Genomic DNA, 18,645 nt, shown 5'->3' on the forward strand with positions numbered 1-18,645 from the left:
TATAAATCTGACAAGCAATAGACTACCCATGAGTTTCCCAACTCTGCAGCTTCAAGCTTGTTTCCATTTCGCACTAATTCAGATATGTGGCAATTAAAACAAAGTTTCTCATTTTTATCCCAAATCAGACGTGTGGCTGCTCACAACATCTGTAACAACATCTAAATTCTCTAGTGTCCACAGAATGATTGAATTAAAGCTGATATATATAAAAACAGAATCCATCTGCTAAATGTGTTAAAAGGAGCAAATTATCTTTTGTTCTGAGACCAAAACTAGTAGCAGCTCAGATAGATTACTAGATGCTGAGCAGAGACAGTAAAATATCAGGAAACACAGGAAATGGAGCTGTTTTGACATACAACCGAGACGTTTCATTTCCATTAAAATGGAACGCATTGTGTGTCTTGGTTTGCTCGGTGAGTATTAAATGACCCCCCCGAAGGATGTCTGAGTTGAATTAGGAGGTCTGTCGTCTCAATCACCCGAGTGGAGCTCCGAGCTGCCTGCTGGGCCCGTCACTGTAATAAGACCTGAGAGGAAGCAGATCCACCTGTAGGTGTGTGCTAACTGAACCGCTACAGACAGGACTATAGTCTGCGCTTAGCCAAGAGATGCACCAGCAAATTGGCTGTAGATTGGAAACAGCCAATTGTCCATTGTTCTACTCACCGTTTGCCTCAGTAAATAGCATTTAATTTAAGTGTCTCTTTTAGGGATGCGGCAATTTATCGGTGCCGATTTTCTTTATTTTGGGAGATCAGTGATTGGCCGATACTTAAATGCAAAGCCGATTTTACTTCCTGATTTTATCTACTTCAACAAAGGTCTACATTTCAACCACTATCCTCTTCTTCTCTCCAGTGAGAGAAGTTTGACTTATAAACCGGCCCACCAGGTTCATGTCTGCTCATTTGCTGTTAACAATAGCCGCCCCACTATTATCAATTCGGCTACTTTCGTGTTGTATTTAGTAATATTTCAGACAAAAAAAATGATATTGGCCAAAATCTGAGTTGGCCGGTCAGCCTTTTTAAAGATCAGGAATCAGCGAACAGCCAGAAAACTGTAAATGTTTCACCCCTAGTCTTTTTCTTTTAGTTTGAATATAAAAATTTTGGAAAAAAAAGTGCCACAGGTATATCCACTGATGCTTAGAAGAATCATGAATCATGCAAAATTAACTTTTTGCATATTTCTGTATTTCTATTTGGATATCTACTGCTAGAAACAGTCCAAGAGCAATAACAACCGCCCAGACATTTTTTTTGGAAATAAGTAAATATTCTGCTGGTGTCTGCAAAACAACATGTTTCAAAAACCTGTAAATTGTTGGGTGACAATTTTGTTACTTAGCAACCCCAAGCACAGCCCCTCACCTAGAAACCCAAGTGTATCTCGACTCCACTTCACAAGACAATACTAAGTTTTTTCTGCTGCCTTTGCCGCTGCATAACAGCTGTTGGAAAAGGGAAAATGTTTTGTTACGAGAGCATGTGTGCATGCATTTTCTCAAAGTACCAGAAAACACAGCTGCATGGTTTCATTTTATTTCTGCTTGTGTTATTGCCAAAGAAAGTTGTAGTTTGCACAAATCAAGTGTAGGAAGGAGCCCTTTGAAAACTATCAACATTTCACAGCAGAATTTGCCAAAATACTTCGACTGAAGGAAAGTTCTGTCCCTAATGTTGATCTCAAATCTCCAAATGACAGCTTTGGCTTGTGTGCTTTGTATTGTTGTTCGGCATGAACATGATTTGTCATTTAGCACAAGCTAACATGGTTTAATGGAGAACGGTTGTTGTGATGACGTGCTGAAGGCAGTGTCAGAAAGAGCAGAAGCTTCTTAAAGACACAGAGGCTCAGTTTCAAGCGGTGAAATGAAGAAGTTAATGTTTGATATATACCGTATTTTTTATAACCGAAGGTAACATGGTGACTTGATTGTGCTGTAAATGACACTGTGTCTGGAAAATACATAAAAAGCTTTCTGCTGGTTTTGTGACAGAGACCTTAGTTTCAATGTTGAAGACACTGCATAATTTATACCATTCATTCATCAAACCATGTGCAACAATATCTGATCTGATGTTTAGTTGATTTAAACAAATCAAGCTGCAAGCTGTTGGTGAATTTGTGTGTAGTGGGAAAATAAACATTTTGTATTACAGACCCTAATTGACCAATTCCAATAGCAGGGCAATGTTTTTTGGTACATCAGTGATTATACATTGAAATCCCAACTTCTATTCTGTATATTTGTTGTCTTTTGAGTGTCCTTAAATGTTTTTAAGGACTGATTTTCAAAAACTTGTTGATTAGTTTGTAGACTGAAAATAGAGTTTTAAATTTCGATGCATCCTATAAAGAAAATCTGTTTTTCAGGGTTTCACCTGAAGATTATCAACATGCATTTATTGGTTTGGCTTTATGACTAATCTTTTGGCACTTTTTCTTCTATTTCATGTGTTATAGTTCTACCATATAGAAATTAATATGGTCAAATTCAGAATCTGATAGACAGACCTCAATGAAAGCAGGACATTGGTATAAGCTAGGAAAAGCTTAATTGGTGCATTTATAACATAGCCATATTGCTTAATTAGCAGGAAGGTGACCTCAGCAAGCAGCATCAGTAAAGCAGTGTGTCTCCTACAGAAGCTTTTAGGTTTTGATGCTGGCATTTACTGGCACAGCCAGGGGGTAGAGGGCAGGAAAGAGGGTGGCCATATGTTTTCACAGCTGACCAGACCCCCCATTCTGACATGAAAGGACTAGTGAGACCACAGTGTAAAATACAATACTCACAGATATGCCTGTTCTTGCTTAAACTGCTTTTCTTATCACTAAACAGCCTTTCTTTACACAAATGTCTCCCTTTTATTTTCCCCCCTTACTGAGGACCGCCTCAGACTCTCAGACTCTGCACTCAATTATGTTGACTATTAGCTGTTCATTAGAGGTGAGGCTCCAACAGTTATTTGACTTCTTAGCTGATGACTAATTTAATTCCCTGACTATGCAACCTTGGGCTGCATTACTCTCCTGGAATCTGGTCAAAACTAATCCCTGCTACCGCTCGCCAAGTTGCACTTTTACAAAGCCCTGTTTTAGGTCTATTTCTGCTGAATGCCTCTTCACTTCTATTTCTATCATAGCACAATGTGGAATACAGCTAAGCCACATCTAATCTTTTCATAAATAATGCTATGGTAAGGATGTGTCTGGTAGGTATGATACCGGTGCAACAAGATTTTAAAAAGTTGCTGTTTCAAAACCATAAAATTTTGCCATCATATTGTTCCCACAAGTCCTTACAATAATATGTCAGAGGAAGTGACCTGAGTTGCTGCCCCTCCCTAACTTGTTGCTCCACACTAATAATCAGCTGGCTAAAGGACGGTGCCAATGTTTTCTCCCTTCTTTACTAATAAGACAAATTTGGCTGTTAGGAAATATTTCCAGTCGTAAAAAACAAAAATAGTTGTTACTTGGAAACTAAAGGAGCACCACCCATCACTCTCATTAAGGTAACACTGTTTCTGAGGCAAGTTATGAGCTGCATGTCTGTTAAGCAACTATTAAGGTAGTCCGACTAATTATAACTTGGGACATTTGTATTACTTTATGAAGAGCAGAAAGCTTACGTTAAAAGAACAAAATTCAATAAGCAAATGGTACAGATGACATTATTACAAAACCAATACATGACATTTTTTAGCACTGGACCACCACTTGCTGAAAGAAAGAGAGAAAGAAAGAAGGAAAGAAAAAAGAAAGAAGAAAAGAAAGAGTCAGAAAAAGACTGATGAGTGCATTTCAAACTAAATACAGATTAATCCATCTCCAACCAGTTTCCAAACAATTAGGGATTCATTAATGCACCTTGAGAAAAAGACAAGCCTTGAAAATCCTAATGGGGTGATAGTAAAGGCAGCCAGACACCAAATAGATAAATGGAGAAAAAGGAGCAAAAAAAAAGAAAGGGGGGGAGGAGGGATCAGTGTCCAGCTCTTTTCTCTAGGGGTCCTGGGAGAGAACAGTGCATTCAGCGGAGGGTGAAAAACAACTTCTGACACCACATACCAAAATCAACCAAAACACACAGCTAATTTCAATTGGATCCAAGCCAGGTCTGTATCACAGCACAGTGTAAAATTGTGGTGGCCACTAAGCAAGGTGGCGACCACATTTGTGCTCAAAAGAGATGACCTCTCATTTCCCAGTAATTAGCGAGTAATGAATGGAAACTGGCTGCACTTGGAGCTATTATTCATCTCCAAGTCTCGGAAACACGGCGGTGTGTTAATTAGGCTTGTAAAGCGCCCTGATTCTAACAGACAACAGTTATCCATCCCTCTGTTGGCTGGTTGCAATAACTTTGCAAGCAACTCGGTGACACTTTTTTTTTTTTTTTTTTGCATTAAATTAAGACTAATTTGCCTGATCAACAATAAATAGAGCACAATTAGTCTCCTCTAGTTTCCCCCTCAATAGTGCTCAGGAGAGAACAGGTTTCATTTATTATGAGAGCCATCGTCTCCTACTAACACAGGCAGCCTTGGGCTTTGGGTCTGATCTTGCTTGCAGCGACCACCCCGCTCGTCGTACCTGTGAGTGCTTGAAGAACGCGGAGATGCGAGTGATGTGCAGGCTGAGGCACCTCGAGGCGCATCTCGCTCGGTAAACGCTGGCAGTGAAGAAGGAGTCGTCCTGCTTCCTTGCATAGACGCTCGTCAGGGCCGTAATCCACAAACACAGGGTCACACATGCGCTCGGGCTCCCGGTAAACATCGCGGCTGCTGCTGTTGCTGCTGGTGTCTTTTTAATCCCTCCACGAGCTCAGACTACACTGCCGCGCGAGCTCCGCCGGAGAAACTAAAGAAACTTCCAATTATACGTCGGGGAGGAGCTACGGGGCTCGTGTGCGTCGCGATTGGATGATCCCAAGGTGAGTGACGTGCGTGAGGAGCGATGAAGCAGGTAAAGATTGCTTCATACTGTTCATGGTTGGAAAGGGAGGCATAAAGCAGGTCTCTCCATATCTACTCCACTTGAATAAACTTTTATGATATAACTGTATGTTTTCTTTTCTCTAAAGCACAGTGAAGCATGATTTACTCTTACAGAGTAATTTTTAGGAACACCTGTCCAATAACAAGTCAAGTCACATAGTAATCCAGCCAATCACATGGCAGCAATTTAAAGCATTTTGGCAACACGACCAAAGCGAACATCAAAATAAGAAAGGGACTTTACGTTGTTGTTGTTGTTGGAGCAGGAAGCTATTGTTCCGCTTGGACAATGAAATACTTGAGCTGGTTTCAGGTTCAACGTGAATAATATGACCAGAACAGCATGAAAACATGGATCAATCCCTATTAACGTAGTAGCATATCTGAGTACTTTTGAAGCAGAAGTAGACTACTTTTTATCCTGAGTACTTTTGAAGCAGAAGTAGACTACTTTTTATCCGCCTCTGTCACAATCAGTTACTTGTTGCAGAAAACCAAATACTATGACACACAGCAAAAATATCTAACAGCAACAGACAACATAAAAAACATACATCCTGCCCACACTACAATATTGCCCATTGGGTTTGACCCTGCCAGCTGTCCAAAATGGACCTGTTTTTGGTAGTAAAAATAGGAGGGACAGAAAAATGTCTCGATAGCACAAGTTTCTCTCAAGCTCCCTCTTTTTGCTGGCTACATCCATCTCTTCATGAGCACAGCGAACCTATTTTTTGTGGCTACTTCCAGCAGGATAATGCACCGTGTCAAAGCTCTTGATGGTGAGTTCACCGTACTACTCTAGCTTTCACTAGATTTTAATCCACCTTTGGAATGTGATGAACTGCGAGATTCACACCATGGTTCTGGAGCATCTTTGTGGTGCCGTCATGTTAATTCAGACTAAAATCACTTAAGAATGTTTCAGACACTTTGTTGAATCCATGGCGCAACAAAAAACATTTCAGATAGCAAATGGGAGTGACGGGAGTTTAATTGTACTGGGTAAATATGAATCCATTAAGTTGGATTTTCACAATTTATCCAAAACTTAAGAAATATTTTTGATTGAAAAAAGTATTGTTTTTTTTTTTATTGGTTTTTTTTTTTTCAGTTACATTTTGGAGAGTTGTGACTCAGCTTACACAGTGTACATAATGTTTTGCCAAACCTGAATATTTAACAACATAAAAGAGAGCACAATTACTTGGCAACTATTTCTGAGTAATTATAGTGGAATTATAGGTTAGAAACCCAACTTTCCAATCATTATAGATTGGTTAGAACAACAATAAAAACAAACATTTCAAAGTCAAACATTCATGAGATTTCAAAATTACCAATTAGTGATCCATATAACCATTATTGATATAGTCTCTCAGCCTAGTCATCAAATGATGTTGATTTTCTATTTCTTGTGAGTCTCCCATTTCAGAAGAAATTGTCTTCTGGAGTCTGGCATTCAATTTGGCAGTTATTTTCAAGCCCATCTTCAACCCTAATAGGTCATACTGGTTCATTTTTGGCAATACCTCTCCACACTAGTAACCTGTTGTCTGATTTAAATTGGAACATGTGCAAAATATTAACAATTCCTGATATTTTAAGAACATTTTGCTAAATCAAGCCCAATTTAAGCCTTAATAGTCTGTCACTTACAACACTAAAATAGTAGAATCATATAAATTCATTCTTTTTTTTACATTTAAACTAAACATAATCTAATGATGTATAATCTACTGTGCTAGTTATTTAGCTTCATCCCTGGGTCTCTGCAGGAAAGAGACAGAAGTGATTAAGATCACAAATTTTTAAAATGCTATGTAAAAATAAAAAAGAAATTACCAACAATATCAAAAGAAAAACAGTCCAAATTTTAAATTTATTTGCCTAAAGTCAGCATTTTTAAATATTTTGTCTGCATTCTGTTTACGTTATCTGAAAATCTAACGCTAAATACTCTAACACCATACATGTAGGAGACACCTGTCTTTTCTAACATTCATGTACGAGTCAGTTGGTAATGTAAACCGTGACAGGTCTTCTCCATCAAACGCACATATTTAGCCTTGGAGACTCTTGCCAACATCCGAGGGAAGCCCCCTTCCCCAGTAGCTTGGAAAAACAATTCTACATGGAAAACCATTAAAGTCCATCCTGAGTAAATTCCTCAAGATGGACTCCCAACTTCTGGCATCATTTCCTCGCCTAAGGTATGGAGAAAATATGACATGGAAAAGCTCGAAATCCTCTCTGTTTACGGGAGTTAAGAAGCGGGTGTTTAATTAGAAAGTTTCCTCGAGGGTTTACGAGACGCCCCCACTTTTGTCAGCTCCTGGAGTATTTTCCTGAACCCCATTACAGCGGCAGCGGCAGCAACAGCAGCAAGTAATGGAGTTTTATAGGTGTTGCTCTTAAACTGTATGCAGAGAGGGAGGGAACACTGACTCGCACACCATCATTAGATCTGGCTCGAGTCTTGGTCTTGCCTTGGGCTGCTTGTGTATTGAACTTAATGGTTTGACCCATGTCTCTCTGCTGAAACTGGAAATATGGCTTTATTAACACATCCTAAGCTGTTTCTAGCAATTATTATGTTATCTGGGAACGTTCCTAAAAACTCCCATCCGACACACAAAGATGAGCGCCGTTGGAAAGCAAAAAGGAGAACCAGACTGCTCTGTAATGATAAGAATGATGGGCTCTAATTTCCCTGGTGGTCCCAGACATACAATGGAACTTTTGGGTGAGATATCCCTTGCTTCTCTTAAAATATTTAAACACGGATGTCTGTGTACCTTAAAAACCTGTGTAATGGCTTAATTTGTTGCCTTATTACAGCCATGTGTGGTGGTGGTGGTGGTGGGATTTTATGGTGTGCAGTGAAGGAAATACACTGTCTGTGTGCGGTCCTGATGTCTCCTGCAGTCTGTGGGACACGTACGTCTCTGACGCCATGTTTTCATTGACTGGGAAAGGCCTCCCTTCTGATGCTGCTGAACTCAGGGTGTAAAGAGGCAAACCAAAGAGAGTTCATTCAAGATTTCTGTAAACTGTCTTTACTTCTACTAATAAACCTAAGATATTATTCCTAAACATAATACTTACATTACTTTGCAAAAGGTATTCTTGAGGGCTGAACTTTATTATGTGTAGCTACATTTCAATCGCAAACTTCAGTGTATGTGGAAAGACACATGTAACTGTTAAAAATTAATTAATTAGTACTAAACTCTGGATGTGTCCACCTTCCCATTAACTATGACCAGCTTCACTGCCCCTGCTAAAAAAAAAAAAAGCATTTCACAGCTTGATGCTGCCACAACAATGTTTCACTGCGCTGTCTTTTTAAGGTGGAACGTCGGTTTTAAACCACACAATACATTTTGCAGTAAAGACAAACAGTTTTGGTTTCATCTGACTTGAGGACTTTGTTCCGGATGTTAGCTGTGTCTCATATCATTTGTTGCAAACAGCAAATGGGACTAATTTTGGTTTTCTTTCAATAATACCTTTGTTCTCGCTGTTCCCTCATACCGCTGCCACTAACTATGGATAGTGTGTGTTTTTCATCCCACACGCATTAGTCTTTCTCACCTAGCTAGCGTCAGTGAAAGACCTACAGTTGCCATTATTACAGAGTGCAGTCCTGGGCCAGAGCTCACTGGTTTTTTGTGTGTCCGCTCTGTTCTTAAACTTCCAGTCGGTCACGGCAGATGCCCACTCATGCTGAGCCAGGTTCGTCCCGCTGTGAGGGAATTTTCCTTTCCACTGTTACCTTACACATGCACAGTATAAGTCACAGTTAATGACTCAAAATAAACTGTCCACTGTCACTACATGCTTGCTCAGGAGGAGGGACTGTGGCAAAGTCAGTAACTCAACACTGGGTTGTTGTTTTTTTCAGATGGAAAACCCTTTTTCTAACCAATCAGCATAACAAACTGAACTTCACTGCTTTACACAGAGTTATAAGTATGGTCAAATTTGAATGTATGTCACAGAATTTCAATTTATCTATATCGCAGGATTTAACTGATTGCATTGGACCTGCCTTAAGATGGCATTTCTTGTTAATTAGCGCTTTGTAAATAAATTGAATTGAAATGAACGGAATTATTTCTATTGTGTTTGTTCACTAATTCTAAAAACATCTGAGGCCTTCACAGAACAGTTGAATTTATACTGAGGTTAAATTACACGGATGCGTATACTAATGATGAGAAGTCACCTAATTAGATGACGTCTCATCTAATTAGCAAATAGATGCACCCTTATTTTGTGCATGCAATTACAGGCGGCACACATCAGTTATTTATCTATGTATATTAAAAATTTAATACGTTTTTATTTGCATCACTTATAATGGTACGTGGTTGTACCATTTAAAGTTAAAGGGATCAAAATGCTTTCGCAAGGCACTGTACTTGAATTTCTCCTTTTGAGATTCATAAAATCTACTGTTTAAACTCACATTTCTGGTAATCCACCATTACATTCTCCTTTTTAACCAATTATTTTAATGAAGAGCCATCTTTCTGTTCTTTCCTTCAGGCTCAGTCTGTCCTTTCTCCTAAAATAACATCAACAATATCAGAGGTGCGGAGCCAGTCGATATCCTGAGGCTCAGAACTACAAAACAGGCTTTGACTGAATATTTTTGGTTCACATCCAATCCAATTACCTCACAATGCAATTCATCTGTTTTCTGCTAAGCTGTTAGTTCAGAAACATGCTGGGCAACAAAGAGACCTCGCTGCTCCCACTTCAGATATAACTCAGACAGATGACTGGATGTGCTAGTGTGGCGGCCGACTGGATTCACTCCCAGAACTGAGGGAGCTTTCTGACACATGATCTCGCGAAAGCATTTCAAAAGATAACACGGCGGTATCAGATTTCAGCCCGCATACCCCTGACAAAGAGGATGCAAGACGATCAAACACTCATGCATCTTTGATGCTTAAAGGTGCGGGTGGACTCCCACTTTGATGAGGGGGGCCTCCAGGATCAGATCAGACCACCGGCTTTTGCTGGGAGCTCTGGAAAAAAAACCCCAAAGAAAAATAAGAGATTAGTTCAGATTAAGGTGACATTTGAAGATAAAGCCAAAGTGTTGTGATGCTATAGATGTTAGCATGCCCTCACATCAAACTGGTCTGCATGTTCTGCCTGAATTTTACTATAAATCGTTTTTCTATCTTCTTGAGGCACTTTTTAGATGTTTCAATTCCAACTTTAAAGGGAACATGAGACAAAATGGGGAAAAGCTATTTTTCTATTTAACTCTGTGAGATGAACAGAGAAAACTTCCAGATTCTTCAAAGCCAAACAGCCATGAGTATAGTTTTTCTACACTGAAATCATCACTTTTTGCTCTTTGTATTTTGGACCATCATGGAAAACTAAATACAGGAAAAAAAATCTGACATCATTGCAACAGGGGTAATCAAACACAATCTGATTCGAAGAGACAAAAAACACTAACAAAAAATTGCGGTGCAGCATTTGCTTTAATACTTTTTAATGTATCATAAGACTCAGTGCTGATAGTTTTCAGTTCCCTTGAGCTTTTTTACATTTTTGTCACATTACAACCAAAACTTTTTTAATAAATTCATTTTGATTTTATGCAACAGGTCAAAATACATGATTACATAGACGAGAAGTGGACAAAAAAATGAAAGACAATGTTAATGTTTGCAGAAAATATTCAGTCCCTTAATAATGTGTTATTGAGAAGTTACTTAATTACTAAACAGAGATGTGTGTAGTTTAACTTCAATATAAATCCAGTATTTTTGTGAAGGCCCCTGAGATTTGTTGGAAAATATTAGAGAACAAACCAGCATCATGAAGAGCAGCAGAAAGGTGAAAGTAGGGTGAGGTTTTTAAACAATATCCTGGATCACTCGTCAGTAAATTATCTGAAAATAAAGTATAGCACAGAACTACCAATACAGGCAGTTGAAAGGTCATGTCAGGCAAGGGGAGCAATAATCAGAAAAGCTGCAAAGAGATATATAGCGAGTCTGGAAAAGTTGCAGAAATCCACAGCTCAGGTGGGAGAATGTGTTGGCATGACAACTGTTAGTCACTCACTCCACAAACCTGGCCTTTATGAAAACGGGGCCAGAGGAGAGCTGTTTTTCTTTAGAAAGTACAAGTTGCAGCCAAGTAAGTCATACAGCAAACACACTTCACAAAGAAGTCTGATCAGAAAAGACCAAATCTATCTATCTATCTATCTATCTATCTATCTATCTATCTATCTATCTATCTATCTATCTATCTATCTATCTATCTATCTATCTATCTATCTATCTATCTATCTATCTATCTATCTATCTATCTATCTATCTATCTATCTATCTATCTATCTATCTATCTATCTATCTATCTATCTATCTATCTATCTACCTATCTACCTATCTATCTATCTATCTATCTATCTATCTATCTATCTATCTATCTATCTATCTATCTATCTATCTATCTATCAACTTGCTTGCTTTGAAGACTAACACAACACTCCATGTCTTAAGTGAAAGATGGTTGTAGCAGCATCATGGTGTGGAAATGCTTTCTTTAAATAGTGATACGGACGTTGCTCATGTTGATGTTAACACAGATTGGACTATAAATCCTGGAAGAAAGCAAGGAGCAGAGATTAACCTTTAAAACAGGACAGTGTCCCTATGCAAACAGCCAGAGATAAAATTCAATCATTTATATTGTATAAGATAAAGGAGTCATCCTATACAATGGCTCCATCAAAGTGCAGCCCTACTGAGAGGCTATGGAGGGAATAGATTATCACAGAAGAGATAGTATGGCACAGTTTTAGCTATTTTGCAAAGATTTGACAAAAATCACAGCCTGAATGTACAAAGCTAACAGACACATCTGCTAAAATCCTCTCAGCTCTAATTGCAATGAAACTTTGATCCTAAATTCAAACACACGACATGCTTTTCAAATTCTTATTTGCAACAAATTCAGAAAATGATGAATCAGTTTTCCTCTGCTGTACAAATATGCAACACTTTGTGGCAGTATCATCAAATAGCATAACATCAAGATACATTATGTTATCTTGCCGTTTCCTGTGTGACAGGGAACGGCAAAACTCTATGTGTGAATACTTTTGAAAGCCACTGTAAGCAAGTTCTTTGCGACATACTCTCAGTACAACTAAATAGAATTTATTTTGTTAACTAACCCTCAACATCTAATGCCAGGACATGGTATTCCACACAGGACATATCCTGTTACTTTTATTTCATTATACCTTGATAGACGTTTGTGTCGTGGACATATCATGCAGACAAGACTGGGTTCAGATTGGTTAAACCATCTGACATAAGTTGAATCTGGATGAAAAATTGCATGCATTTTTTGTCAGAACTGCATACTTGTTCAATAGTCTGCACTGATTTTCTTTCAGGTGAAGCAATAAAATTTATTAGGTGGAAAACATCTCTCTCAAACGACCTCTTACCTCAGCTACATGGTCAACCTTTTGTCTATTCAATGATGAGTTCAAAAAGATTTCTTCTGACTTTCTCACTGTGAAAATAGTAGTCTTGTACGTGAGAAAATCTAAGTACAAGCTTGCATCTGACATTTTTCCTTTTCTCTCACCACATTCAAAAACAATGCAGCTTTGAGCAAAGAAAGAGGGTGGATGCTAAAGAGACACTGTTATTGCACATAAAAACCACCCACTCAAAGCTAAAGAAACTGAAGGTTGACTGGCTGCTGAATCTCCCTCTGCGACCGTCAGCAGGGTGGGGTGGGTAGGATTGCTGGCGACAAATAAGCTTCTATGCATTATAGTCAGTGTGAAAACTGACAATAAAAGCAAAGAGGAAGACAGAGCCCTGAAGCCGGGGTAATATTTAAAGGGTTTCTAGTATATTGTTCCTCTTCTTTACCACTAGATGGCAATGTGGCCACAGATAAGTTGCTGGTGTAGACAGTGTCTCCTCGTCTCTCTCTCTCGCCGTCTCTCTCACATAATATTTTCCAGGAGATGATCCAGACTTAATATCCAGCTATGGGGAATTTATCAGGGCAGATTTTCTTTTCTTGACTGAGGCAAACAGTCTTCAGATATAACACATTTTTGAAATCTCTCTTACACTTACTTTGTCAAATGCTTTCACGCAAATGCATGCACACACTTAATGCAGATTATGGAGGGATTTATCTAAGTTTAACAACCTAATTTGGAAGGGAAATATTAACTGATGGTGGTGATCTCTGAGCTCATTTTAATTTCCTTATCGTCTCCCGAGGTGACCAACATCTCCATATGAATGACTTTTATCAGGAAGAGTGATAACTGGTTCCTTTGTTTTTATAACAATGCCGTCACTCTCAGACAGCATGTAAATCTCTCTGCTTCTCATTCTGATCGTATCCGAAGGGGTGAAGACACCAAAAGACAGCGGCCATATTGGCCCATAACCCCGCACAACTGAAGGTAGTAATGCAGTGTGACATGTCACAATGTATTCATATTCCTTAAATCTTTGCACATTTTTCATGTTACAACTTCAGTATATTCAATGGCATTCTTTAGAAAAATCGCAACATAAATTTGGGTGTCACTTAAAATGGCAGGAAAGTGATACTTAGTATTGCATTTTTTAATATTTTTTACATTACTGTATTTCATTTATTGAAATATTTATTAGTCAGTCTACATTAGTCAGTTTCCCAATCCACACACTGTCATTACTGCTTTGTTTATAACTATAGATGAGCTGCTTTTATTGACTTGAGCATCCATAATATACCATTGTAGAGCAGTACCTAGCCAAGGTTAGCATCCAAAATGGCTGCTCCACATGTAAAATGTAGAAAATGAGGCTGATTATAGCTATTCATTAGGACTTCTGATGGTTAGTATCTATTTAAAGGAGCAGCCCTCGTCGGTTCTTTAAGATATATGCCTGAACATGTTCCTTTTATGTTTTATGAAAGGAAAAGGAGATTAAAGTTCTGGTATTCTTTGATTAGAGGGCTCTGAACCAGGCATGAGGTCTTTCTCACTTCTGAGACAAAATTAACTCATCATTTGCTGACAGCAGATTCCACCTACACTTAAATTGTCTCAGAGAGGTGTCTAAAAAGCACACGTGAACAAGGAAGTGACATTTGCAAATGGTAGACCTAAATGACTTTGATGCCATAAATTAAAGCAGCATAATCTACCATCACAAATAAACAGTCTGGCAAATGCAGCCCATCTCAGTGTAGTTTAATTTCAATACTTTCTGTGAACTCTTTGTTATGAAACAATAGTGAACAATATAAAGACCAAGAAACACAGCAGACAGGTCAGACACAACGTTGTAGAAAGGTTTAGCACAGGGTTATGTTAAACAACAACAACAACCAAGGCTTTGGACATCTCACAATACTGAAGTATTGAATCGTGTATTCTACAAACAAATGGATGGCAGACTTTAAAATTTTTCATTTGTACAAAATTTTGATTTTCCTCCTGCTTCTACTTTTTAATTTTATCACATAAAATCTCGACAATATACTGTCATACTTATGAATGTCACGTGAAAATGTTCACAAAGCACTAATTTTGCCAAGTACATGCAGTGATATACTCCTCATCCAAAAAGACAGAAAAAAATGGTAATAAAGACAAAAAAATATTGCTACATAATTGGTATTGTGCTATATTTACTACGTAATATGCAGTTTGGTTAACTTCCACCATATCGAAAGGAAGACTTTGGACCAAAGTAAGATTGGCCTCCCTCTTAAAAGTCTAGATTTAGATGTCACTGTAAGAAAGGATTGTAAAGTAATTCTGTCTGCATTATGCAGGAGGGAGTCGGGGGGCAGGAATGGCAAGTCTTTTGGCTGCTCAGGTCACTAACCCTTGACCTTTGTCCCCAACCCTTCAATCTCTGACATCTGTCCTGCTTTCCCGCCTTCCCTGCCCCTCCTTGTTACGTAACAGGAATTCAGAAGTGTCAAAGGGTAGAAATGTGGCTTCCTGATGCACCGCAGATATTTTACAAAGATCAAACACTGTTGTTTAAATGATGGCTGCTCAGTGTGCTACATATGCCATGTACATATACATCATAGAGTATGAGATATTGAGGCATTTGCAGCTGAAAATAGACCTCTTTGTTTGTATAGTCTGCTTTGTCTGAAAAATAGGTCTTTAGGCTATGACATAACAGTGCACCACAGAAAGCCTTCTGCTTTTCTAGCTGCTGTAGATGGCTGCAGAGGGGGAGGGGAGGGAGATTGTGGGGGAGGTGTTACATAGTGTACTCACACACACAAAAGGCTTACTTATTTTCATCTGATGCCACAAGCTTTATTTACATACACAAAATCTCACTGAAGCTTCTTCTTCTTCTTCCTCTGGTCTTTAAACTACGGGTTTACAGCAAAAAAATAAAATAAAATAAAATAAAAAGTAAAACCTAAAACACCAGACACTCCACTGTATATTCCCCTGCTGCAGAGTGATCTATCCCTGTGGTAAATGACACAACAAGAGGCGTGTGACTGCCAGCGCCCCTCCTCCACCCCTACATATTACCAATGCTTCTCAGTGTTGTCTAGAAAGGCCATGTGACCCTCATCAGCTTCCCCGGTTGGGGGAGGGGAGGCAGACTGAACCTGTTCTTTGTTAGGGAGGTCAGTCCCGGCTGTGTGGCAGGAAGCTACTCTACCACACTACATCTAATAGAAGGACAAGGAGACAGGAATGTTTGGGCACTTAAATATAATTCTAATATGTTGGGATTATTGATAGGATTAGACAGCAGAACGTTAAGCGAGTTTGCAGATGTGGTTCCAGTTGCACCAGACACTGAGCTCAGACGTTTTTTCAGTAAAGTGTGACAAGACTGGTATGCAGGGTTGGTATGTGGCTAGTAGTGTGAAAGTGAGAACTTTTTTAAAGTCCCAGAGAAAGATTGCTTTCTAGAAGAAAAAAATTTGTAGGATGAAAACGAAAAGCTGCCCCAAGTGGAAAATTTTCCCGATCTTACTGAGGCGTGAAGACATCTTGAAGTAGCAGGAAGTAGTAGCTGCAAACAGTTTGTGATAACCTGAAAAATTGTGAATCCAAGACAGAGGAGAGGATTGCATGATTACATCCCATCATAGGCTTCAGGGAATCCATCTGGCAGGAAACAGTGGCTAACTGACATGTACATGTCACACTCTGTGTGTTTGTTTTCATTGTTTCTCCTGCCACTGTCTTGGGAGAAAACTATCAAGATAAAATTATAAAACATTTGCTAATCTAGAGGAATCATTTAGAAATATGACAATGTTTTATGCAATGGTGGGTTTTTTTTTTAAAGAGAACATCCAGTAGTGCATTTTTACTTACCTACTTCTGCTCAGAATAACAGCAAAAATGTTTAATAAGCTGACAAACTATATGTAACATCAATTCTGTTGCTCCTAGAAGAAGTTCTAGCAAGCATAATACATGTTGTTCTGTTGCTCGAGAATACCAAGTAAAGTGTGAAATGTGCACTAAACCTTCAGCTGAAATTTAGAAAGTCAATAATCCCACATTTTTGGGGGAATAAAAACACTAAAACTGACAGATGACAAAGTACATATTTTTAAGGTCTATATTACGTTCATACCACTTGTGAATCTTTGCATGGCTTGTGCCAGGCAAAAATGGCACAAATCTTGTTCTATTTTTGAGAATTAAGGCAACAACAATACAGCAGTATGCTGTAACACAACTTCTTGAGTTCTATGGTGTGACGTTGCGATCTTATAAACTCTCTAAGTCCGACCTGTGTTGTTGTGTATCGGATATCTTGCAGTATGTAATCACTTCTAGCCATTTTTCACAGCTTTGACATAAATGACAAATTTAACTTCTACTGTCTGCTTAATATCTGTTGAGCATCAGAATACAGTTAGGCAGTTAAAAAAAAAAACCAATCAAATATTTTTTGGTCTTTTTATTCCTGCTTTTATCTGACTGAATCTGATTTGTAAAGTTTATGCAGTAGACAGTAGTAATGGATATGACAAGTTAAACACACCATTTTACTCTACGTTTACTTATATTCTTATTTGTGAATTTCTGCTCTGTCATTACATATTCAGTTAAAAATGCTTATTTAAGACTTTTAGTAGTATCATAATGACTGCAACTCTGTGCAACGCACTGTCTGCACTCTGACTGGCGATAGGGAAAAAGGAGAACAATAAGCTTACAATGGAATGACACTGGAATGACATATGTACAGATATTATACATTAGTTCATGTTTACTATCATCTGTTTTGTCTTTACTGAACCATTTTAACAGTAAAACTAACTCTGGTTTCAAACAAGATGCCTCATAATGTTTTATTTGGTTTTTGGCCTTGATAAGCTCAACAGAAAGGCACAGTTAATTTTAAGATGACAGCAGTTTTGACCAAGTCTTATATTTCTGGACTATAACCTTCTTAAGTTAATGCTTTTATTTGCCTCAGATATCATTTTGTGACTATATGTTCTACGTTTGCTTTTAATTTGGTTATTGTGTTCAGAAGTAGTTGATCTTTTAGGGGCTCATTATTCTTTTAGAGTTTTTGTATCAGTCATTGTGTTAAACATTAAAGCACCCATTAGATTTATGTAGTAAAGTGTGGAGTGTTCAGATTTTTTGCAATATATTTCTATAGCTGTATTTCACCATTTTCATTTTCTACAGACATACAACAAAAACTGATGAAAAACTTTAAAATTACTTGCAAAGTGCAATAACATACTATATCATTTGGGGACTAAGTTAGGACATTCCTTAAATTTATTCCCATAAGAAATTGTAGTAATCACACATGGGTATACAAGATCATGTGCAGATCTTTAGAGAATCAATTTTAGAAGCAGATTTATCATGTTTAAACCTTGCAGATCAAGTTTGGTGTGCTCATAACTGCTGAAGTGAGACTGAAAACCATGGAGACATCAAAACAACTGTCTGAGGCATTCACACAGAAGACAATAGTATTTTATCTGGTAAGGCATCAACAGAACTCTCAGAAGAATTTGAAATCAGTCATTCCACTGTTTAGACATTGGTCTACAATTGAGAGACATTAAAAAAAAAACTGCCAAAATACTCAACCTGGGAGCAAACTACAAAATACTAAAATATGTCTCCAAAGCTCTTAAAATCTTATCACTCAACCTACTGAAGGGTCTTGCTATTGTCGATGTGAGTGTGACTAGTACAAACACAAAGAAACTGCACAACTTTAACTTTCAATGGTGGTTTGCAAAAAGAAGACCTTTACTCTCTAAGATAAACATGAAGTGCAGGTTAAAGTTTGCCCAAAGAAAGATAGATAAAGAGAAGGATTTCTGGAATGACTTTCTATAGGCAAATGAGACCAATTTTGAGTTACTTGGACAACAAAACATAGGTCAAATTCAGCTTAAACCAAATATAATATTCTTTAAAAAGAACATCGTACCATAGCACAGACCTAGTGTTGTCAGGGTTTTTCGGAGTACCATCAATTTTGCTATATATCAGATGAAAAGAGAAACGCAAACAAAAAAGAAGACACCCCCGAATGAAATGCAGCAAACAAAAAGAGAGACGCAAACA

The 18,645-nt window shown here is 38.1% G+C and overlaps 1 protein-coding gene across 1 annotated transcript in view; it reads right to left on the bottom strand.

The window, feature by feature from the left end:
* The window catches only part of LOC122839692 (anosmin-1), a 63,004-nt gene extending 58,124 nt beyond the window's left edge, over nucleotides 1-4,880 (bottom strand). Inside the window, exon 1 of the mRNA XM_044131527.1 lies at nucleotides 4,612-4,880. Within this exon, the coding sequence (XP_043987462.1) occupies nucleotides 4,612-4,794 (183 nt within the window). The 5' untranslated portion in view covers nucleotides 4,795-4,880. The remainder of the gene's footprint in view (nucleotides 1-4,611) is intronic.
* Between the last annotated feature and the right edge of the window lie 13,765 nt (nucleotides 4,881-18,645).

This window comes from Gambusia affinis, linkage group LG11 (genome assembly GCF_019740435.1).
Source record: "Gambusia affinis linkage group LG11, SWU_Gaff_1.0, whole genome shotgun sequence".
NCBI lineage: Eukaryota > Metazoa > Chordata > Actinopteri > Cyprinodontiformes > Poeciliidae > Gambusia > Gambusia affinis.